This window comes from Calliopsis andreniformis, chromosome 3, assembly GCF_051401765.1.
Source record: "Calliopsis andreniformis isolate RMS-2024a chromosome 3, iyCalAndr_principal, whole genome shotgun sequence".
In the NCBI taxonomy this organism is placed as follows: Eukaryota; Metazoa; Arthropoda; class Insecta; order Hymenoptera; family Andrenidae; genus Calliopsis; species Calliopsis andreniformis.
The window spans coordinates 9381041-9405955 of NC_135064.1; the positions used below are offsets into that span (position 1 = coordinate 9381041).

The following is a 24915-nucleotide window of genomic DNA, read 5'->3' on the forward strand; positions in this document are numbered from 1 at the left end:
TTTGAGGTTCGTGCTCTTTGAGGATGATTTGTAGCTCTGAACTGGTGAACTGAAGCTGAAGATACTTGTTTATTGGAGATCTTGGAGAGGGTTCTTATTCTTGATGAGGCTTGTGTCGTTGAAGGAGAATTCGTTCTCTTGCAGAGGATGTGATGTTATGGATCTCGGTTGCGGACAATAAGAGGCAGAAATGTCATGGAGGGGAAAAATATATGGAACTGTTTTTTCCTGGCACAAGTCTCGTTACACAATAAGCGAAATCACGAAACGATTTATTATGTAAGTGACATTGTGTACTGTGCGCGACACGAAATCAGTATGAAATCAGTGAAATTATAGAGAAACGGTCCGGCGAGCATTGTTCATCCGTGGTTGCTTATCTGAAAATGGAGGCAACAGGGATTCTTGACTAGAGTTTGTATAGAGGAGAGAAAGAAGGCGATGTTGTTACGTTCTCTGCGCTTGTTTTATTTTTCCCCGACTCTGAATAAGATGACTCGGAAAACAAATCGAATAATACCGTCGCTAATCCGAAATATCAGTTTTTTGTGTTTTCCATTTTTTTTTTCTTTTTTACAGTAAACGTCACGAACTGATATTACGCGATAAATTGGAGCATTTGTTATTACGGGCTACGATTATACGTAATAGTTTAATTAACGCCTAAGAAGTTTAACTGTAATGATATGATCTTACCGTAACAATAATTAAATTATACTACCTAACTCGTCATCCAATTAATGAAGTAATTAATAATTAATCGTTCTATTCACCTAACTCTGCGATTCTTAGAACCAAGGAAACGACGCATGCAGCTTTCTCTTTTAATAAAAAAATACTATCTGGACGACAATAAGTAGTTACGTTTACGCGTCGATGAAATCAACCGCCTGATCGCTCGAACAATGCGCTCGCGACGAATATACTATATGTAAATAAATACACGCGATAACAAACGATAAAATTTATCGAAAGGAATGCCTCCTCCGTGCACTTTCGAACGTGACATGGATTGCCGCATCGGAGCAATAAATACAACTTGGACGTATTTATTTTACTACCACTCACACTAATTTCCTCCGAAAAATACTCTACCATCTACTTAACCATACGTATAACGACACAACATCGCCAAAAATATTATTGCCGCGTATTCCTCTGACTCTGACGCTTTGCCGACGGGCAGACTCTTCACCTGACACTGAGTCATTAATTATGTAATTACTTCATCGATTAATGGAATAATACATCACAAAATGTCATGAAAATCTTACGGCTGTCACTCTCTGCCAATCGATGATGCGACCTTCGGCTAGAACGTGCTATCTTAATACTTTGCTCGATACTTCATGACAACTATGATACTGATAAACCTTTCAAGAAAAACGTGACGCTCAACGAAAACTCGGACATCAACGAAGGGATAGAGCGATCGTTATCCCCGTAAATCGTATTGGTGAAGGTGCGAACCATCGCATCGGATTGGTCCATAGAGTCTGAACGAACCTCGGAGCATCGTGAATGCGTTTTTCGATCCGGATCTCGAGAGAAACCGAAGGTCCACCTATGCTCATTGCTCGGGTTTTTAACAATAGCTCGCTGATCTTTTTGCACGATTCCCGCGATAGAATTATATTTACAGAACAAGAGTCGGAAGCCGTCATTCTGTGTTTCCTGTTTTACCGATGAGGACAGATATATCTGCCTTCGATGTTCGTTACGCTAGACTAACACAAAAATAATGAAAACCTCCGTGTTTCTATATTCCTGAACATCATTTCGCTTTTTTTTTAACAATCAAACACTTTTATCTGAATTTGCAAAGTGTTATTCTAGAGCTGTGTCCACTGAAGCAACAAAGAGGAACAATTCGTCACCTCTTGTTGCTGCGTGTTTCAAAACTGGGTTTTGCTTTGTTTTAAAGGCGATATTCGTTGCTGACAACAGAAGTATAAAGAGACCTAGAGAAACATTCTGCAACAAGCGTCGACTTTTTCAAGATTCATGGAACAGCAAAGGAAAGTTCCTTGTTGTTGCTTCAGTGGAGACATAGTTTAACCCTAAAAGAGACCCAGATCAGATCACTTCGAGTTATTTCGATTCTCATTAGATCTTTGAAAATGTTAAGTTTGAAATAATTCCAAGTGGTCTTAGACCCATCATTTGTCGCGAGACATGCCTCGAGGCAAGCCTAAGTGTGTAGAGCTCGCTCTACTTGTGCATTAAAAATTAAATGGCTTCCTAAAATTCCATTTAGAAGTTCTCATTGTTTTCATAGTATTCTAGGTAATATACGCTTAATACTATTAACATATCTCGTTGCAACTATTTTCGCCAGTCGGCTTCCGCTGCATCAAACATCACGACGCACGATTCATTCCGAATAAAGTTTAAAAACATTAACGATAGTTATACATCTATCTCTATAATTATTATCTGCCGAGGCTTCTCTCGTCGCTGGCCGAGCGAATCCTCCGGAATAGAAATACGTTACGCAAAATGAATGAAGAAGAAAAATGAACGTAAGAGAGTCAGACCGATCGTAATAAATGCGGAAGTAACTTTTGTTCCAAAGGATTCGCTACTCGGCCCATAGACCACGAAGAGCAGGCCAGGATATATATTTCATATATATATTTTAAAAGTTCATCAGTAGTGTTCTCGCCGATATTAAAGACGCTAAAATTATTCGTATATATATCCACTTCGTTTTTTATTATCGGCGTCTTCCCTAACAGTGACTGAGTATTATTATTATTTTCCTTCTTCATTATGGCGTTCTTACCGGTGTCTTTTTATTTTTTTACTAACGCGTCTCTCTCTTAAGTCTTTATATTTGTAGAATCTTAACGCTCAAAGCGATAAGTTTTCGACTAAGCACACCTACAGTTGTTTCTCTTTTTAAATACAATCGCGTTACAATCCCTAGCACATTCACGATTTGTACACCACCGACACGATTAACGCGAGATCTGATCGAGAACAAGTTATATCTGCCTCCTCTATGTAATAGTAAAAATATAGTCTCGGACGAAACGTAATTCGTATTATCCTTCGAATCTCTATTACGCGTATGCCGCGTAGACGAAACTGAACGAGGCATTGGAAAGTGTTTTTAATAAATATTCACAAGATCAGTGTGAAAGAAACGCAATGGACTTAAACATTATCGTTAATACTTTTCGCTTTAAGTTCATTCGCTCGCGCGGACTCAACGAAGGTCTGCGATATTCATTAGGCTAGTAGAGAGGAACGTCTCGTAATGTGATGATTCTCTTCTTCGAGATCAAGTTAAACGCTACGCGTGATGAATGTGATAGGCCGAAGGATAAATTCGTCTAGGCTAATATTCACCGTGACATTTCAACAACAGCTTACTTCGGAGATTAAGGGTGGACATGCACCTAGAGAGTACAAAAAACTGATGCTTTTACTGATTTTTTTTCCTTAAAATATAAATGTTATTTTATCTGGAGGTTTTATTAGTTTTGATATACATTTAGCTATATGGAATAATTTCCTCACATGGAAATATTTATCCTACACTTCAGTTATAAAAATAAAGTTCATACGTACTTTTTACTTAAACACTATTGAACCAATGTTCAGATTTGGCGCAGCTATTTTTTACATCACTATACAGTTTTTAACACGTTTATGAAAAATCTATTTTTAAGAAAATGGCAGCTCTTTAAATAAATATATTTTTATTCTTGAGCAAAAAATCTATCAACTTTTGTGCAATAAAAACTACAAATAAAAAAAATTGCTACGTCAAAAACTGACGGTGTGATGTAAGAAAATAGTTATGTCCAATTTGAACTAAATTAATTCAATAGTTTTTGACTAATCGTGACAACCGCGAATTCCTACAGTGAAGGACGCGTATGAAACTTGTTTTCATAACTGGACTTCAGGATAAATATTCGCGTGTGAAAAAATTATTTTCTGTAGCTAAATGTATATCAAAAGTAATAAGAAACTCAGATAAAATAACACTTATACTTTAAGAAAGAACAATCATAAAGATCATCAACTATTTGTCCTCTCTAGATATACGTATATCCCCTTTAATGTGATCCTCTTACGTTATTCAACGGCGAGCAGATGAGACTAAAGTACTGTGATCTATGTTCATAGTGTGTTCTATATCTACTCGCGACTGGTGATGGCGTTCACTATCTCCTTGCATTCCTTCAGGAAAGAAAATGTTTCAGTTTACGCTGAGACGCTTCGACTGTGCTCACGTTATACGCTATGTCCAATAACTCTGACGTGAGACACAATAGCGAAGCCTAATCATCAAGTAAGAATCTGATATGATTCAGGGGTGATCTCTGCCGTTGCTTTAAAAAAGTAATCCTAACCGAAAAGTTCCAGCTACAAAGACAAGTGAAACGTTCGATGAAACGGTATGGTATAATCCTCAGTATTATGCACCAAACACGTCCTTAACGTCGGATGTTACGTCATTCCCCTGGATCGTCCCACTTCGCCTCTTCGGCTATTCGGTCGAAACAATCCGACAGGAACGTGTACTGTGAACAGAACATTGATAGTTAGAGAATAATTAACACTTCAATTAAAAACGTTTCAATTATACTTTACAATGTGTAACAAAAAAAAAAACGCGAGTAACGTGTCATTTGGAATACATTGATTGCTAACTGTTACAACAAAACACTGTCATTTCCGCGGCAGATATGTTGCATGGAATGAATTACCATAAATTACAGTCTTGTCCGGGATAATTTTAAAATACTGGCTTATTGAGATTTGATACTTACGTAAGGTGTGAAGACCTTAAGCCAACGCGGCGGACGATTGTCCTGGCGTGTGTATTGAAAGCAGAACGCCATTCCTTCCTCATCTACCTCCCACCGTGTAATGGTGTTCCATTGAAATTCAACGACCTGAGATTCTAAAGTGCCGTCCTTTTTCGCCGCGTGTAGCTTAAACGCCGCTGCTCCCACCGCGGCGACAACGTGTCCTTCCTTCCTGGAATCGCACGGACAATGAGGGAACACGATATCGCCGTAACCACTCAGCTCTTTCGCCAGTTTTAGGTACTGAAAACAACAAAAATAATAGATTAATACAATAATTGAGTTACTGTAAAATTACTGTCTAGACAAAACGTACTAAATATGAACCTTATTCTTTAAATTTTAATGACTGAGACCGTCAAAGTTTATGTAGATTTACTATGAATTGCTTTTTATGTAAATACTGTTTTTCTCCATAATGAGGATAAGTTGCCATTGAAATTGGACCACCTTACAAATATCAATACTTTTGATTTAACTATCACATGAGAAGTAATCGTCTGTCATTTGTTACTAAAGATCTAATTCCCTTTTTTTACTTCAAATTTTGATTTGTATAACAATTTATTGCTTTCATATTTCACAAATTGGATTTTTATTGATTGTTGCAATTTTATTGGCCACTACTGTATGTTAAACGATTAGAGCATTTGTTCCTAATACCATTAACAGTGACATTACCTCGTGTTTCCTCGAAGCATCCTGCAAAGCCTTCAACTGGTATAACCGTTCACCCGCAGTAATATGGCCCCTATTCACTTCGTCTACAGTCTGCCAGAAGATCCAAGTTAAAGCTTGCTCGCTCAGTGGTCTATTTACATTGAAAAGCCACCTCCTTATTGACAAACAGGTCGCACTGGCTGTCGAGTAATTCTGAATATACAAAGTGTGAGGGTGTTCGTGGGGTTGTAACTTCCGTTCTGAGGAGAAAGAAAAGGTAGCTGAACGTTATTACTATGGAAAGATATTAGCCAAGCTTGATGGTCCTTGAATTACCTACCGAAGTTGTACTCGACGATCTCGAAAAGATAGAAGTATTTCGCCGTTTCTGTGTCCAAGCCAACTCTGCTGCAGACAGCGTCGTAGACATCTTTGACGGAAGCAGCTTTTGCAACAGTAACAGTGACTACTTCGCGATCAGGTAAAAGTACCTTCAAATCAACAGCTGGCCCTTGGTCTCCATCTTCCTCTAATCTATCAGTCAGGAAATCTTGCATGGCATCGCTCTCAGCGATCACTCGCACGGCACAAACCTTTTCTAGGTACTGCTCTAAGCCACGTCTTCTCGCATCCAATTGTTGCTCGCTCAGTCTAAAGAAAAATGCAATAATTAAGATATTATCTGGAAGAAGAGCGTGAAGTTTAAAAGCTGGCTATGAGAAAATGTTTGAAATAACTTCACCCCCTTACTGCACTTATGTCCTGAATTATTTTATATGATCAATGTCCATTATCTAAATCCTTAACTGGTGAACTACAGTTCTACACATTTGAGAATATTTTCTTTTACAGTATGTACAGTCAAATCAAAACATAGTGCCACTGCAGAGTTATTATTGGACAATAACTACAGGTGGAGAGTAAATTAGAATTTGCTTGAAAGTTTCATAGGATCCCTGAAATCCCATCTCACACCAGTTAAGGGTCAATTCGATAGGTAGATATGAGTAATACAAGAAACGCACTGGAATGGCCATTTTCCAGGCAACTTAGGGAAGTTGAATCCAATGAATTCCTTTTTCAGAGCAACGTGCAAAGCGGCGAACTCCCGATAACGTCGCGAACACAAGTGTCTGCCCGCCATGTGGACGTTGAAGACCACATAACGTTCGTGCTTCCTCTCGCGGACATGATAATCCGGCACGCTGATAGGCAAGGACCGTTTCTCGCTGTAGTCCACCGATGCGTAACTGCGAGAAAGTGCATTAAATCAAAAGAAATTTCTAAAACGTCTGTTGCTAACTTTGAAACAGAACTTATTCAGATACATTACAGGCCAAAAGTCTGAGATCACTTGGAAATTCTGATTAAAGTTACAGTACATGGTAAAGCACTTTTGATTTGAAGTTAGTACTTTCAACAGTCATTACAATACTCTTTATTTGAATAAGGTAAACGTCCCAGTAGTTAGTCATGTCCCAATACCTAAACTAAGTGTTCATTTTATTCAATTTCAGGCTTAAATTCTAATACGTTAGATATACCTAATTAAAAATAAAAAGTACTGTCATAAAATAGTATCCTTACTTTCTGAGACTTCATAATTAATGTATTGGGACATACAATTTTAGGTTGTTCATATTTATTGAGATACTTGACATTTGAAGCATTTAGGTATTTTCCTTATAGTAGAAACTATTCATAGAATAATTTCTGTAGTCAGATAGTAAAACTTGAAATACTATGTGTTTCTAACTTTCCAGCACAGTGACGTTAAAGTTAGGTAAACCCACATTTCATAAGTTGCCACATTGCTTTTTTATTAAACTACATGATATACAGGTCTCATCTTTTGCAAATAGATCTCATCTAGATATACATACATACAAGAGTAGATATCTCGATTTTTAAAAAAATAACGTATCAGGTTTTGCTACCTGGCTACAGATTTATTGTTACTTGAATTACGTGTTTAGCAAGAGAACTTTAAAACCGAGAAGCTAAGCTAAGTTATGGTATGCTTTGCTACTGAACAGGGTGATCAGATTAATTGGAAATCCTCTAATGACTGTTAGCAGCACTTACAATAAACGCTGCCAACAGTCGGAGGATTTCTAGTTAAATTCATCACCCTGTATGTATGTATATTGAAGCAAATATTTTTGAACTTAACGTAACATAGTTTATCTTATAAGGAGAGCCTACGGGCATGGAAATCGCTTTTAGGATAAGACTAGGTATAATCTATAGTACAGACATAGTGTATCAAGAATCTCATACGTTCGTCAAAATGAGCTTTTGTTCTTGAGAAATTTCACTTTAATAGTTTATCATAAATATAGGCAATGTTGTGCATAAACACTGTGGTTATAACATTACGTATATATTTTTTGAAGAACTCCTTGGAGAATTCCATACAATTATTGGGATGGTACCTATCATAAAACATGAAAACCATAAATTCTCGGAACACCATGTACACATCTGAAATGCTAAATGTTCGTCACATTCACAAATTTGACGTAATTTTAGAAATCTTGATTTTTGAAAGCCGACACGAAACTTTTTTCTACGTGCCCTGAAATGTAAACGTTATTAGAAGTATATATGCATACGACTGACTGTCTACGCTGAACATTGCCTATATTCATGAGAAAACTTGAAAGTGAAATTCCTCAAGAGCAAAACCCCATTTTAACGAACGATATGAGAATTTTATTACACTATGTGTATACTACAAACTATACTCAGTCTTACTCTAAAAACGATTTCCACATTCGCGAGCTCTCCTTGCCAGTTTGCCGGATGATTCCTGGTTTGAATTCCTTAACTTAAGAAGTAATTTGAAACGTCTGACCAGTAATGTACACAGCATGCCACGTGAAATCGGTTCGAACTTCAAAACAAGTATACACCGAACTCTCGACTCAGACACCCAACAGACGCAACAAATCCAACGCGAAAAAGGCTATTCTTAATTTCTCAAACCTGATAAACCTGATCACCCGTAGAAATTCAGTCTTCGTACCTGAGGTCCTCGAACGGCTCCAACCTTTCCGCTTCCTGAGGCGTTACGGAGATGACAGTCAACGTTAGAACATCGCCTCCAGACTTGATGAGGTCGACCACCTGCTTGTGGGTGGCACCCTCGACGTTCACATTGTTCCTGCAACAACCAGGACAGCCTTATCTCCCAAGTATGCCGAGGACCAGCCAACAGATCCTATTTACCACTTATTCACCGACGTGAATCGCGAGTCGAGGTTCGTTCCGCGACGTCTGGCGCGATTCTCCAGCCATTCGTACTGCACAGCTGTCATGTAACTCGTTAACATTCTGTACGACTCTAGACGCGGACTTTTATCGAGAAGATCGGCCGAGTTGCGGCGCTGGACAGACACTGAACTTTGACGGTGAAAGAGGGAAAACTTCAAGGAAATGTTCTTTCCCCGTCTTGATTCGAGTAGGGAGACGATGATCGCCTTGCAGCAGTTTCGAATTCCGAAAGTGAAAGGTAAAACGTCGTTATTGGTCGGCGTCGGAGACTCGACTAAAATCGCGATCTGAGAACGAGAACTACGGGTTTTATACGTTTCCCTATCGCCAGCGTCCCCCTCGGCTCTCTCTCCCATTATCTTCGATTTCGCGGTGAACTGGGTTGACCAGATAAGGTGGCATGTTTTTGAGAAACCGATCTCCTGATCGTTGCAGCGCAGTATCTTTAATGGTACTTTTCTGAGACACTTTCCTTGGTGTTTGCATTATCGAATGACAAACGCTTCTAAGTGTTTCAAAATTATTAATCTTGTGAATATGGTGGAAACTGGGAGTCACGTATTCGAGTACCGCTTTTTAAAATCTAATTTAATATGTTTAATGCAAAGTGTTTGAGAAATTTCTATGTTTAGGGAGAGTTCTTTATATGGGAGTAAGAGAAAAGAAATGTCACGCATTCAAAATATTTGAGTCGGTAATTAAATACCACGAGATGGAATTTTTATTTTTGACATAAGCAGATTAGATTGAGAGAATCTTTCTCTTTAAAAAAGTGAGAATATCGTTCATTTGCTGCAACAGTGACATAACTAAAAAATCATAACATTTCAAAGAATGAGAATATAATTTCATTTCACGCAAGAACCGGTTTCTATAGGTACTAATAACTTTAAAACAGTTACTTGTGGATCAATAAATTTGCGCCAATATTACAGCAACTGAGCGATATAGCTATTAAAACTTCGTTTTGTCTATAGTAACCACACATATGCATTATTAGCCAAAAACTGAAAAATATTTTACCAATCAAAGGTCTTGTTAACCTGTGACATATCAAGATGGAATCACATAGTAACTAATTAGGCCATTCATATATTTTTGCTGTTCATCGATAATTGTTAAAAATACATAGTCAGCAATTTTTCTTTTATTGTAAATTCCAATAAATAGGAACATAAAATACAAGAATAATCAATTATTACAAAAATTTACAAGCTTCAACAGATACATTATAGTTTATTTTATTCATATGAAAGTTAAAGTTCCTAGTGCATTCGACCTTCCAGTCGACAATACATTCATCTCATTCGATTTTGCCCACGCAACTACAAACGCATATTGAACAAGGAAAACCTTCAGGATTAGTTTCGCAGACTGTTTCCCTCTATACGACTGCTTGAGGCTAATGCAATTACGTGGCTAGACTCAAACGAGTTAACAATATGTTATCACCCAGGTCAGAGTTTAAACATTTTCTTTGCGGACAAAATATTTACAAAGAGTGATTCAATTATTAAAATGCATCGAGCAAAGTTTACCACTTCTTCGACATATAATTTTCTTTTTCACAATCAAAATATTATATCATTACAGAGTGTCAACAAGGTGTCGTTCTAGGGTTTAATATTAAACTTGAAGATTCATTTAGCATGCACTTTGAAGAAGCTTAAAAATTTTCGTGTTTTCTTCTGTACACAGAAATTAGATCGTAGCAATTATTTTTTCGTGAGATGCCTAAAGAAAATGGAAAAAGAATTTTTCGAAAATAGTACACAATTATTATAAATGTTAAGATTCTTTTGGGGTCACCCACAACCCCATAGTGTTATTCACGCCGAAAAACAGAAGAGCGTCGTTCTAGGGTGAACACTCAAAAATCAGAATCGAATTTTGACGTTCCAACGCTACAAAAGGGCAAGTGCATTTCTTTCTTCACAATTTCTTGCGAGTTACTCGCAAACTCCGTGGGTGCAATCCGTGTATATTTAACACGGGTACCTATTTTTACGCAAACCCTCTTCCAGGTTCCCGCGTCTGGCCTGAATGACTATCGATGCAACGAGCAAATCTGCTTTATATTCATATCTGATGGTTCGACTTGCAGGCTGTGTAACGAAATCGAACAAATGAAACGCAGAGAATTGGTATCGTTCGGAAGCAGAGGTAGAATCATCGAAATCGAAATCACCAGCAACAGGATGGTCGACCTCGAGAACCGCGGCACAGAGAGATATTGTGCATGGGATTTTGGATGTACATCTCGCGTGAGAACAGCGAGAACAAGTATTAGAGGCGAGACACGACGCGATAAAATTATCATTCTATTTGGTTTATTGCAACGCGGTCAGGCCAACGTGTTTTCCGTCGCGATAACGAGAACGTTGACGCTTCGCTGATATTTTTTTTTTGTTGAACAACATCGATCACCCACTTGAAAATCGTATCGAGGCGAGTCAATGACACGATGAAGGCTAGGGGTCGAAATGCAAGGACACTGGACGTTTACATTTTGCGTAGATCCATTTGATTACGTTTGTCTCGTTCGATGCGACACAAGCGCAAAGAAAATGGAGCTGTTGGCAGTTTTTTAAACAGCTGATATAGAAAGTGTAACGAATTCCTTATCACTCATTTCTTATCGTTAGTTTATTATTAACTGAAAGTATCTTTGTTTACCTTTCTCGAGAAATTAAATAGGTAAGCACGTTTATTTATTTCATTTAATTTTAAATGCGCTAGTTTTGTGATCTTTTTTTAGTGATTCTAAATTAGTCGAGATTTTAGTAGTCCAGTAGTTGAAATAACGTGTTTTACTTAAAATTTGTTAGTAACATTGCGTACGTGTGTAAGCAGGCGTTCATATTAGAGTGATATATGTATTGTATATGTATAAATAAATTGACTTCTAATTAAAATTTTGAATAGATCCAGTCTTTTATATTTTAAAATATTGAAAGAGTAACAGATCTAAAAAAGTATAGGTACAATTTGGAATACATTTTCGAGAAGTATTTAGAAAAACTGTATTCTCGAAGGAGGAACTTTTCAAGAAGAAACCCGAATTTCTGAGAAGTTTAAATTTTCAAATTTTGAAATATTATAATAATGGCGACCAACGCCATTTATATTCGGTGATCGGACGAGAAGTGGTATTCTAAGTACGTTTGTTTTTTTTCTTGTTTGTTTTAAATGTATTTATTTCAGCATATAAAAATATTACATTTCGTCTTATTTACTACAATAAATAATAGTTAATTTTATATTTTTATGAAAAACTTATACAGCTCATTCAGTCTTAAAAAGTTTTGATGATTTTAATGCACGAACGAAAATTGTCACTTAAGCAATAATTGCTAGAAAATCAAAATATAAAATAATATATACGTTGAAAGTCACTTTTCATAAGCTAGAATGTTTAAGCTATTAATTTAATACAAAAATAATCAATTTTATTCAAAAAATGAAACAAAAATAATCAATTATTTATTTGGTGAAATTAACAATTAACAAACAGGCGACTATTTAGAGACACAGTGAAGTGTTACAAAGCGCCAAAAAGAAGAATTACACAAATCAGAAATACCGTTTTATAATAATAATACTAACCACAATTTCCAACTAATCGTTATTCCCCTCTTTTCCCCCACACAATTCTTCAAACACCTATTCAAACTTTCAAATCTCCAACCCCACAAAGAAATATAACTCCCGAAGTGACATCAATTATTAATATTTATAATGCTTTAAAAGGAGATATTGACGCAGTCAGTTTGATGAGTTTCATAAACCAATAAAGCCTCACTGAAAAGTGAGTATTATAGGTAATTTGGAGAGCTCTCCTCGTCACCCCCATTCATTTCCTCGGGGCGTTAGACCCGCGAACCCGCGGATCATCAAACTTACCAGCGTTATTCGAGGAAGCTGATCTAACGAACCACAATAAACTCGGTGAATGAGCGCTAACATCTCTGGTCGGTAGAATCGATCTCGACACAAAGTATGTAGTCTTTCTAACACCATTGCGCATCGCGTTTTCTTTTCCTCGGCGAAGGTGTAGATGTCTGGATCACGTCGGATTACGAGTCCCCCTAATCACCTTATCCTCGCGTACTTTTATCGAGGCGAAGACTCGGAATATTTCGCGCAATAGTTGTCGATAAGATGATGCATATAGCCTAGAAAAGGGGTCACATACACCGATGCGACGCGAGCACGAGCGCATTTACATTCATCGATAACCTATCGAGGTGTCTTCGATCAAAGAGACACGGAGTAATATCTGCTTCCGCGGTGAGAAAGGGATAGCGATCTATTAATAAACGATTAACTTGAACGACAGCAAAATTCGCTGATGACGTAAAGATACTTCTGTCTATCGATTATTCCTTCATGGTTCCTTCTACGACATTGTGCGATTAGGGAGATTTTGGGGAAAAGAGGTATTGATACATGGTTGAAGAAAATGCGTCGTAAGATTGATAGAAACGGCGGAGATGAAATGTGGGCATAGAGATCAAAAAGTGCAAACCTAAGACGGAGGGTATTTGAGATATTTTAATTCAGCTTTAATTTGAAATAATTACTAATAACGGATAAATCTGTAAGAGCGTTGAATTAAGTTAAAGGGTCCACACATGATCTAGTATAATGTTGTTGATTTAGTTTGATAATAATTTTTTCAATTCGTTTCAATCTTTTTGAGACCACACACAAACATTATTAATAATATATCACACATATCTGGACCTCAAAGCCAAAGTATATTAAGTCACACAGAACAGAAGTGGACTTAATACACTCAGGCTTTGGGGACCAAATATTTATTGTAAAGTTCAGTTCCTTTCAAAATACCACGCTGTGCATAATAGATAGATACTCTGGACTGCATTTTAAATGTGTGCCAGTGATTATGAAAGTTATGTAAGTCCAAAATTTTTTCTAAAATTTATCTTCTCACTTTCTGTAATTTGTTTGATTTCCATATTATTTTAGTAATAAAATAACTTGTTTACATTTTGGACTTACATCACTTTCATAATAACTAATACATACATGTTTTAGTTATTTTGTACTTTTCTGATTGAGTTTTGGACACACTGGAAGCTAGAAAAAAGGGCGTGCTTAGCCATAGTAATCTTTTATTCTTCAAAACGTTATATAAAACGCAAGCAATGAATAAAGCAATGTGTTAGAAGTCGGGAGCAATATGCACGTATAAATTCATTAAAAAAGATTGCTTTAAATGATAAAACGATTTATTCGAATTACTTTAGAATCAACTGTAATATATTTCAACAGCTCCTAAGAATGGTGGAAACCTTTTTTAAAAAACAAGATACGAATATGCGTTCCTCTGTTCATTGAGGAAAAATTAATGGTCACCTTGTGATACTTCGTCACTGGCAAAAGTTTCCGGGATCTGAAATTTTCGTTATTAATATTCCCATCATTGCCAATATTAAAGCTTGGATAACAAAATATCAAAATATCATAAACATTCAATCCTCGTTTCTTCATAGTATTTTATTAATATTCAATTTCCATTTTTCACACTGTTAATATATTTTTTATATTAGCAACATTATTGATTGTGTGTGGACTCCTTTAAACATCTCATATTTTGTATTTCTCCATTACTAACTTGTTTTCCTTTCATTATATAAAAAACAAACAGAATTCGAAAATATGACATACATGTATAGAAACTATGTATCTAAAAACAAAATAAAAGAGATTATTTTATTGAGGAATTTTAAACAATTCATAAACCAGTTATTTTCACATATTTGAAATTCTGTCTGAATACTTTAACTAGTATTAAAGTATACCCACTATGTATTTACATACAAAGTATTCGATAATAGGTGTCAGAAATTTGAATGGGTGATTCTACGTGTCAAAACAGAACGAAAATCAAGAATGAGAAAACTGCGTTTGTGATTTCGTTTTAAAGTTATTAATTATTACAAAAACGTCTAAAATTTACGTAAAATACGTGTCTAATTAGGGGCTTATGCTACTGCTGACGTGTGTTAGCTAGGTCAAACACAGAGTAGTCAGTAGAATAAGTCCTAAGTCAGACACATTTCACGCGTATTTTAGGCGTTCCCTCAACAATCGATAACTCTAAAACGAAGCCTGATACGCAATTTGGTCTTATTTTAGCATACAGAATCACCTCTTAAAATTTCTAACACCTGTCGAACCACACAACCCGTATATTCCAATGAAACACATATCTCGAGATAATAGCTGTATTAAATTCCAAGTAGCATATACTCAAAGAGCAATCGCTTCAAAAAATACTTTATCTAAATCTGGTATCAATAGAAGAAATAAAACTATTCGTTTACTCAATTAGATATCTATTACAGATAATTATTTTTTGTCCAGTATCGCGTTGAAACGTAATCGTCAAAAATTCACCTCTCTTATGTCACGGAGAAAGCGATAAAGCCAACTGCGCAATGATATGAGAAACAACGTGTGTAACTCGACAGCAATTATGCAATGAATCTCGTAATTGCAAATTCACTAGATTAACAGACGTTCGAAAACATTCTATCTCTGAGAAGATTCTTCGGTGACTTCACAAAAGTCGAGGAGACAATGATTCGAATGCGTCGCATGCAAAACACACCGCGTGGTGCTTTTCCTAGCAGCCATTCATTCGCGTAATTAACCGGTTGATCCAATGAGATTGGACCAGCTGCGATTAGCGGAGGCTAATTACAGTTGCAAATGGCGCAGGTGAACCGATGGAAACGGTGAGACTGCAAGTTTCCCGGCGAAAGACCGACAAGCCAGACCTTCCCACAGTTCTCTGAATTCGTTTGACCGCTAACTATCGCGAATATTAGCATCCTTTTTAGCGGATAATGCGATTCTCTTCAACGCTCAATTTGCTAGCCATTGGACTGCCATTAGCACTTTGACCGTCGCGCTCTACGTCGTCTAAAATTCTTTAGGAGAAGAATGGTAATCATAACTTTAAATAAAGGACTTTTTAATTAACTTTTATATCTTCACCTTGTGGGGATTTTCTTGTTCTAGGAAATTTTCTTATGCAGGCTGTTTGTAATCGTGTAAATAACATTGTGACTCATATAGGTAATATGGTATAGTAGCTTTATCAAAGAACGTATGTAGGCTCATGTTAGATACATGAATAATGTGTAATAAATTAGAAGTTTGTTCGGAATAGATTATTAATTTCATAGATTCTATACTCAGTAAACATTTTGCACTTTTTATTATAATTAAGGAAATTTGGTAAGAGCTAAATGTCTTAAAAGAAACCACTAGAGTGCCATATTTTGAATACATGAATGCATATGTAAGTTACTGTTTAGTGGCAACAATTTTATGTACATTTGCTCTTATAGTAAGATACCATAACGTTGTGAGAAACTATTTTGTGGCAAAAACGATCTTTAAAATGTTTAATTTTGAACTTGTGTCAATGAAGCTGAAAATGACTTACAATTAGGTTCAGAATTTTAGGTACAGAAGTACCTGATCAGTTTATCTGAGCTCAAGCAAAATTTCATTTTTGTCACATACATAACATCTGTGGTTTTAAAGACAAAATGCTCTAAATCACATATATTTGTTCTCGAGATATTGGAATTTAAAGTTCTTGAACCCTTATTTTTCAGCGAAAAACTTTTCTTAACTCTTCGTTTTCCTTGTCTTTTTTTTGAAAATGTAAATTCTACATTCTAGATCTCATTCAAGTTCTTAACTTTAATTTTTTTGAAAGTATGACCTAGATAGTTTTGCTTTACAACCACAGATATAAAAGTGAGGATATCAATGTATATAGCTGACATGGTAGCCAAAGTGTTAATACTTTCGTACACCCTGAGAATTTGATTTTCAACCGAACACTCGATTCGGTCGAATATCATTCGATGGTTTTCGAACGAGGAACAAAGCTCATCGATCCCAATATAATCACACTCCAACGCATCGAATAAGATTTGACCATAGAACGATTGGATTCTGATTGAGCCAATTACAATCTAGAATAATAGTATCTGCTGCAAGGAATGTGATTCTATCAAAAGTATCTCGCCCAGTTTAATAGTTATCAAATGCTTCAAATTGCAACAGGTGGATTGAAGCAAAAAATGGGTACACTGAAGGCGAAAAAATATTGAAAACAATTCCTAATCTCAATAATCCATCCATCACCATTCCTCCATGTTCGTGTGTTCCAAATGGAACCACGTAATTACAACAACGTCGTCGATAAAACATCCATTTCGTTCTAATTTAATATCGTGCCCTTGGCGGCTAAAAAATCCATCGTCGAGATTGCTATGCATACGTGTAACCACTTGTTAGAAGCCGCACAAGCGACAAACCTTTTAGAAACGTCAGTGCATGGCACAAGTAGCCTATCGAAGAGGGATATTGGATGTTTAAGGTCGTCTTTGTGTCGCGCAATTTCGTCATGGACAATGCGCTGCTTTCGCGCTGGATTTCATTGCTTTTCCCAATAATTCTCCTTGATGACTGATTATAGAAAGAATATATTTTCACTTAACTAACTGGGTACCAATTTACATCGTAAAATATTACAATTTATCTCGTTTCCATGACTACAAAAATGACACAAGTATTTCAGTTTATAATTTATTTCCGATTTATGAAACATTATTCCAAATAATTTCAATTTAAATTTATAATTAGTAATTACAAATATTCGTGACACTATTGAGGAACGTTATTTATTTATTGCTGATTTATGTTAAAATATATGTTGAAAAATAATGTTTCATCGAATTATACAAATAGAAGTCATTGAAAGCACTGCTGCACAAGATTTCAAGATTAATTTTAGTATTATCTTGTCTTGCCTCGAATTTCGAGACAATAACAAGACAAGACTACTTTATACAATATACAAGACAATACTAAACAAAGTTATCAATAATCTTGGCTTAGAAAATATTTTTTATAATAATTTAAGTCTTTCCTTCATTTTAAGAAATATATAATATTACGTATAAACATATACTTAAAATTCCGTATAAGAATATGTTTGTACCTAAATTAATTACAAATAATAAAATTTTTTAAGATTTTATATGATTTATTTAGAAACGATTATTACTTATTTATATATAAGTTAATTTTCAATTATTAGATCTATATTGTTTATGTATATAAATCCATTAATTATTTTAACTCTTAACTATGGAAAATTATTGTGACATCATTTATTTTACACTATAAAAATTAGACATAACATATATGTAGTACAAATTTTTATTAAAATATATATTATACTTACAAAAAGAGAATTCAAAAATCTACAAGAAAAATAAAACCTGTATTTTTTAAAATTTTGAGTAAAATTTCATTCAGTAGTTTGTCAGATTTCGCGTCAATAGTTAAGGGTTAATACTAATTAAATCTAATACAGAAAAAAATCTTGGCCCAACTAACTTTATGTAAATTAACACTGTAGATAATTGTATGTTAAATATAAAATATCTCTAGTAATAACGCCTTATCCTCATTCATATCAAATTTAAAATCTGATATGTTACTGTTTTTTATTTTAATTTCTTTTATGACGTTCTATTCCTTACATAATAAGTACACTCCTACTTTCGCAATATATACATTTTTTTGTAATGAAAATACGTCTGATACGTAAGCACAGCCAACTCTAGTACTAGTCATGCTGAACGAAAAACAGCAACACTGCGAGAGTCCGATTTTGCACTTGATAGAAAGAGTACACAGCATTGTGTGTCTCTGTCTATCCAGTACATAATATTTGTATGAATATTGTCTTGACTCTCGTGCAGTACTAATTGAAAGTAAAAGTACACTGTGAAAATAAATGGAATAAATTGATTATTAATAACAATAACAAATTAAGTAATATATAACTAAAAATTGAATTCCATGTAGGTAGAGCAAGCAAATGTTGCACGCACAAATTTTTAGCTGTTGTTTAACTTATTATTTCATTTATTTTCGTGGTGCATTTTTAAACTAGACACGTCACATTTGTTAAAAATAGATTTCGAGTTACTTTCTTTTCTTGACATACAATGGTATACTAAAGTCTCCATAATAAGTAAAGTGGCCGAGTATTTTTATAACCAACTGTGTATATTATATATCTTCTAACATTATATATTTAAACATTATACTATTAATATGCACAGAATATTATTATACAATATTCTCAAATGTACACGGAAGATTAATTTAAATAAAAGAGGCAAACGAACTAATTATTACAAAGTCGAACGAATAAATTAATTATTCCTTCTATTTAAGATTTGAGGACCCTTCGATCTCATTCTTTTGGCTCGCAGTCAGTTTGACAATGTAAGAATATCTACTCCAATATTTGGAACGTAATTTAATATCAGAAGTGTACTCGACTGGTCAAGGTCTCGTTTCCTCGTGCGAAAATTTTCACGACAGCGATCGAAACTTAGCATCTAAAGTCCTTTCCTCTCGTTTGCCTTCGACGACTCTCCAATCGAACAACATTAGCAATCCGAACGAGCCTGCGGTATACCGTTACGCGATGGACAAAATATGTAATCTCTTCGTTCTTTCTGTTTCTGTAACCAGCTACGCAGCTTTTACGTTTTCGATTTATTTCCCTCAAAGGAATCGTCTTCTTTCCAACTTTATCACATATCTCGGAACACTGTATGGGATTCCACAAATCACTGCAGTAGGTAACGGAAGTCGATTTCGATCTGTTAACTAGGTCATTTCGCGAAGAAGAATATCTACAATATTTCACATTATGTGGTACATGTATTTCAGAAGTGACACAATTCAAAAAATTATGACTCGATTTTCGAGTCACAATTGTGTCAACAGTCGAGGAAGTGGTTTTAAGTCAAAAGTCTAAGAAAGCTGAATTTATCACTTATTTGGTAGTATCTGATAACTTTTTCAGATTAACTTTAACTCATAATCATTGGCACAACGATGAATCAGTCTGGTAAACACATGGCTGTTGACCGTAAAAATTTTGCTACTTAAACATGGAAATTGTAGCATTTACTCAAAGAACTCTTCAGAAATAAATTACAAATTATTTAAATAATGATAAGAAAATCACATCGTAAATAATGTATAATTATTCATCAGATGAATTATTCAAATAAGGTAACTCTCATTCGGGAAAACTACTCTTTATATCAATATTATTTATATATTATACAATTTTCTTCTAAGCTCATAATTAATTTTTCTTTCTTTCCCTAGAAAATATATTTTCTTGAGTTGAGTTACTTCTGAAATACGTATATGTGCGATATGTTTATGAATAATGAAAGCGAATTAGTAAACTATACGATTGACTCAACACCATATTTTGTTATTTTACACAAATCTTAGTATTACGTTTTCAAAGTTGAATGAGTTCGTTTTGCTCGACGAGGTGTTTTCACATGACCAGATAACTCGCTCTCGCCTGATTAACAGATTCACAACTTCAATTCAATGAGTATCTGAATCGTCAGTGTTTAAACAAATCGCTGCATGATTCGTAGCCACACGCCTGCAAAAGTAATCGCTGATATTGCAAAATCAAGAGCGGAACATCGCTGGATTGACGTAATTCTGACATTCTTTAGTATCAAAAAGGACTTCGAAATATCTGTGTCGATAATTATGAAAGTTGTCTAACAAATCTGAAAAAATTGAATTTATCACTTATTTGGCGTTACATTAATCCAAATTATAAAATAAGTGGAAAATTCAATTTTCTGAAATTCTTTAATTAGGCCACTTTTATAATTACTAATTGCTGACACATTTAACATATTCATTTGCTTTAATTTTATCAGTAAGGAATTAAAGAGACAAGATTGTTTTTATAGTATCAATATGATTTGGAGCACTCACGTGGTGTGGATTAAAATAATCAATACGTGTAATTTGATATACGAGAAGAGTGAAACTGTAACTATTTGTTAAAATGTTCTCTATTCAAATATACGAATATTTCGATGGTACAAATGTTTCAATATTTCACTAGATATTCGATATATATGGTCGAATAATTTTCAGATAATTTATAAGATAGATTTTTTGCTCTATAAGCACACAGGCAGTATTTAATATCGATTTCATGATTTTAATGAATTTTCAAGAGTAATTGTAACTGTATCGTACAAATCATTAACGACATACAATTCATTTTATCATTGGTGCAATAATCCAATTAACTATCAAATATGATACACGACATGAAATGCATGAAATAAAATTTTTATGTAACGATAGAGTACAAATGTTTGCACTTTATTCGTAGCACTTGTGAACACCTACGACATGTGTTATTTTAGTGTAAAATATAGGATAATTTGAAACGTCGCAATAAAATATCACTTCTGAAGTTTTTAAAGCACATTGTAATTTTTAGTAAATTGTAGAATTAAGAACTGTATCACCAATACCAACAATACTAATACATCTTAATACCTACAGAGATGAAATCGTCTGGCTCGAGTTCTCAGAATACAAACACAAAGATTCAAGAATCGGAATATGTATCTTTGCAAGATAAAACATGGAAAGCTTAAGAAATTAAAGAATTGGAGATAATTTTAAGCGTTTGAATAATTTGAAAAGATTTGAAAATTTGAGAATGTGAAATTGCTCGTGATGGAGAAATGCCATTGGTATCTCTAAATGACCTCATCCAGGTATACCAAAGGTTAACCAAGTCTATTTATCTCATCCCAGTGACTAATAATATTCTAAGTAATTAGTGACGGAAGTATCCCAATATTAAATTATTCAAGTAATCTCGGTCCTGGTATACCACTTAAATCCTCAAATATCAGACATTTATTAATAGTATCTACATAAACAAAATAATCAATTCTAAGTTCGCTAAATACTGTAATAATAATTTATTTATACAATCCTACCCAAAAATTACTGTAATTTCATTCTTCGAAGGCTCAGAAGTAATTTGATCGATTGCATGTCTACAGACAACAGGTATTTATTTATGACGACATGACTCAAGGCAAACATCGACACCCTGCACGATGTATCGTCCAATGGGCGTATACTTTGCCGCAGACTTCATTTAATTCAGATTCGTTAATGAATAGTATTTAGGACAAAGAGTATAACTTCAAGGCCTGATCAGGGGGCAGAAAGCATTGCGCCAATTTATGCTTCAATTAATACCGACCGTGAGAAAGGGAAACGAAAAAAAAGGCAATTAGACTTCTTGTACATTACAGTCATTAGACATTATGTAATGTCGACAAACTTTTTCTACGAAAGAACGTATTCATCAAAAACGCTGTCAGAAGCCTGCTCGAAACGAACAAACGCTACGCTTACAGCGAACCGGTATAATGCCAATTCAAACAGTTTTTAATCTTCCTTGTGCAAATTTTGTTACGCTCGTCGGCTGACTTTTTCCCAGGAAACATTAGCTTCCACGAACCGATAGCGACAGGCACGAGATAAATTACGCGTTAAATTGTCTTCCGTCAATCCAATTAACATAATAACCCATTGGGAATAAAGTCTACTGGAATTTCTTTCCGCGCCAGAAACCTCCCAACGAACCTCGCGATTCAAATCAATTTCAGCGCACAAAAGCGTCTGGACAAATAATAATCCCCATTTAAAAGAAATCCACCATTCGGCGCCACGATAACCCATCAAGCTACAATCACAGCCTTCCTAAGATCATTGTTTCCCGCTCCTACAAAAGATCTCCATTTACAGAGCGAAACTCAAACGAGTGCATTGTTCCATGCACGTACAACCAGCTGAACCCTCTCCCAAATATTACTCCTCGAACACATCGACCCTACGCGCGACTCTCTCAACCGAGTCAGCCAACGATACCTCCAATTTCAAATCCGACGTGAACAGTTCACACCGAAACGCGTGGGAGGGCTTCCGTGTTACACTCGCGAATGAAACGCATGGTACCTCTGCACAGTTCACGCGCAATTACTCCCCAGCGAAGAAACGAGCCAGAGGCTTCAGGCGACGGTACACAAAATCGGTAACCCTGGCGACAGAGCTGCAGCCAAGCAAACCGCGATCCGCGGCAGCGATCTATTCCTCGGTAAACAGCGCGTCTAACAACCAGCCGAATCGATTAAAGCGAGCATCACGCTATCGCAGAGTGCCGATGCGAGGGGCTTAGCACCGCTTAGCAGGAAGGATCACCTTTCGAATCGCGCTCAAGATGACAACTGCTGCCGCGAAAAAAGCCGCGTAAAGTCTCGAACAGAAGACGTCACGGGCACGTTGATTAACGATTCCTCGGTTAAACGGCCGAGCAGGAGATCCTTCCGTCGAAGGTGCACAAGAGTGCACGATGGTTTGACAGGTAGACGCGCGCAGGGAAGGGATGACGAGTGGCGTTCGAAATTTGAAAAAAAAAGAAGAGTCGAAAAGCGAGGAAGCGCGGGGTGGATGCGAAAGCTGCGTGTACTCACACTTCGAGGATACGGTCGCCTTTTCGTACGCCGGCCTTCTCGGCGGCACCTCGGGGTAACACGGCGCTGACATGCTGAAGCGGCGCGTACAGTTCCCCGTTAATGCTCCTCAGTTGTCCACCCTCGCTGACCTGGCCGCGTACGTTGAACCCGAAGCCAGTCTCGGTTTTGTAAATGGTGACGCACCGTGGCCCCTGCCCTATAGGGTTCGCCTGGTTCACCGTGTGCTGGGGCACGCGTCCGTTGTTGATCATCGTCACGCTCGCGTTCCTCGTTACGTCCTCGTTCGCGGCTGGCAACCGCTGCACCTCCGACTCGCAGTCCGCCATCTTACTCTCTGACCGCCCATTGATGTTCCTCTCGTGCGCGCGTCCGCCGGCAGACTGCGCTTTCGTCGATCTGCTTCGCTTTCTTTCTCTTTCCCTTTCTCTCTGTCGCGCTCAGGGACGAGTCGAGGGCTGGGCGGGCCCCGGGTGGTTGGAGCTGCGGCTGCAGGGCGAAATCACCCGAGTCGCGTGTTTTTGTTTCCTAGATACCAGGGTTTGAAGTTTTTAACTGCAATATTGTCTTGTGGACTTCTATCTTCTTGGATGCTAATCTTCTAGCGAGAAATTCTTTTAATGTTCTGTGTTCTTTCTATGAATATGAATTTTATATTCTAGGTATCAATTAAGGGTTTAACTTCAATGTTTTAAAAATGTGACGTAAGTCGTTTTGTCTTACAGCCACGGGTATTCCTTGGGTTCTATTCATACGTGTGTAAGATTATATGAGGCATTGGGTATGCTTCCAATGAGAGGCTAATGAAGCCAGCAGCAGAGTATAGGTATATATCTCTTTGTCTCTTTTCGTCGCCTCTCTGACGCATGCGTATTACTCTCCAGGGAACGTAAAAGGGATGGAACTCCATCCTTCTGTCTTTGCTTCAGCATGTAGTTCCGATGCCACATGTAGTCTTATACATGTATGGTCTTACCACAGTTGATTTTAGTACTAGTCATGCTGAACGAAAAACAGTAACACCGCGAGACTCCAATTCTGCACTTGCTAGATAGAGACACGCAATGCCGCGTACACTTTCTATCAAATGCAAAATCGGACTCTCGCGGTGTTGCTGCTTTTTGTTGAGCATGACTAAATAGTACTAAAGTCGGCTGGGGTCTTACGAAAGCATTTGTACCAATAATGTCTAATCATAATAATAATAGTAGTAATAATAATAATAAATATACATACGGTTAAATAATAAAGATTATAAAGGAACTTTTCAACATTTAAAGGTTGCAAAATCGTCCAAAATAGCACATAACGGTTTGAAGACGTCTATTTTATGTTCATTTTATGCTTGAAAGTCTTACAACTTAATTTGGACAGCGTACATTGTAAAAACATCCGAAATTTATGACCATAAAACGTCTTAAAGATATATTACATGGACATTTATTTTTTGTTTGAACATCTTATAGACGTGATTTAGACGTCTCAAAGACGTCTTTGTGCTGAATGGGGTCTGCAAAGGCAATTTCTGCCATAAAATTATGTTCGATACTCATTAAACTTAGATAATTTAAACGTGGTTATGCCACTCCATTTGTCGATTCGTCTTTTATGAATTTTAATTTTGGAATTGCGTTCTCCAACTGCATTGGTCACAAACATAGACATGAGTATTTTCGTGA

The 24915-nt window shown here is 36.2% G+C and overlaps 1 protein-coding gene across 1 annotated transcript; it reads right to left on the minus strand.

Annotated features, from left to right (window-relative positions):
* Positions 1-444: 444 nt before the first annotated feature.
* Snx27 (sorting nexin 27) lies at positions 445-23583 on the minus strand. The gene is made up of 7 exons (XM_076375823.1): positions 23237-23583; positions 8515-8652; positions 6512-6736; positions 5827-6137; positions 5508-5746; positions 4788-5069; positions 445-4538 (listed from the first exon to the last, which is right to left on the minus strand). Exons 1-7 carry the CDS (start codon positions 23563-23565, stop codon positions 4470-4472), a joined length of 1593 nt encoding a protein of 530 aa, XP_076231938.1. The 5' UTR covers positions 23566-23583; the 3' UTR covers positions 445-4469.
* Between the last annotated feature and the right edge of the window lie 1332 nt (positions 23584-24915).

Bases quoted from the DNA above. Each gene is read 5' to 3' on its own strand.
- Snx27 (XM_076375823.1), bottom strand. From the start codon at position 23,565: ATGGCGGACTGCGAGTCGGAGGTGCAGCGGTTGCCAGCCGCGAACGAG. The intron at 6,138-6,511 runs GTGCGTTTCTTG...ATTTTTCTTTAG, and splicing joins CCTGGAAAATGGCCATTCCA to ACTGAGCGAGCAACAATTGG. The intron at 5,070-5,507 runs GTAATGTCACTG...TGTTGTTTTCAG, and splicing joins ATGCTTCGAGGAAACACGAG to TACCTAAAACTGGCGAAAGA.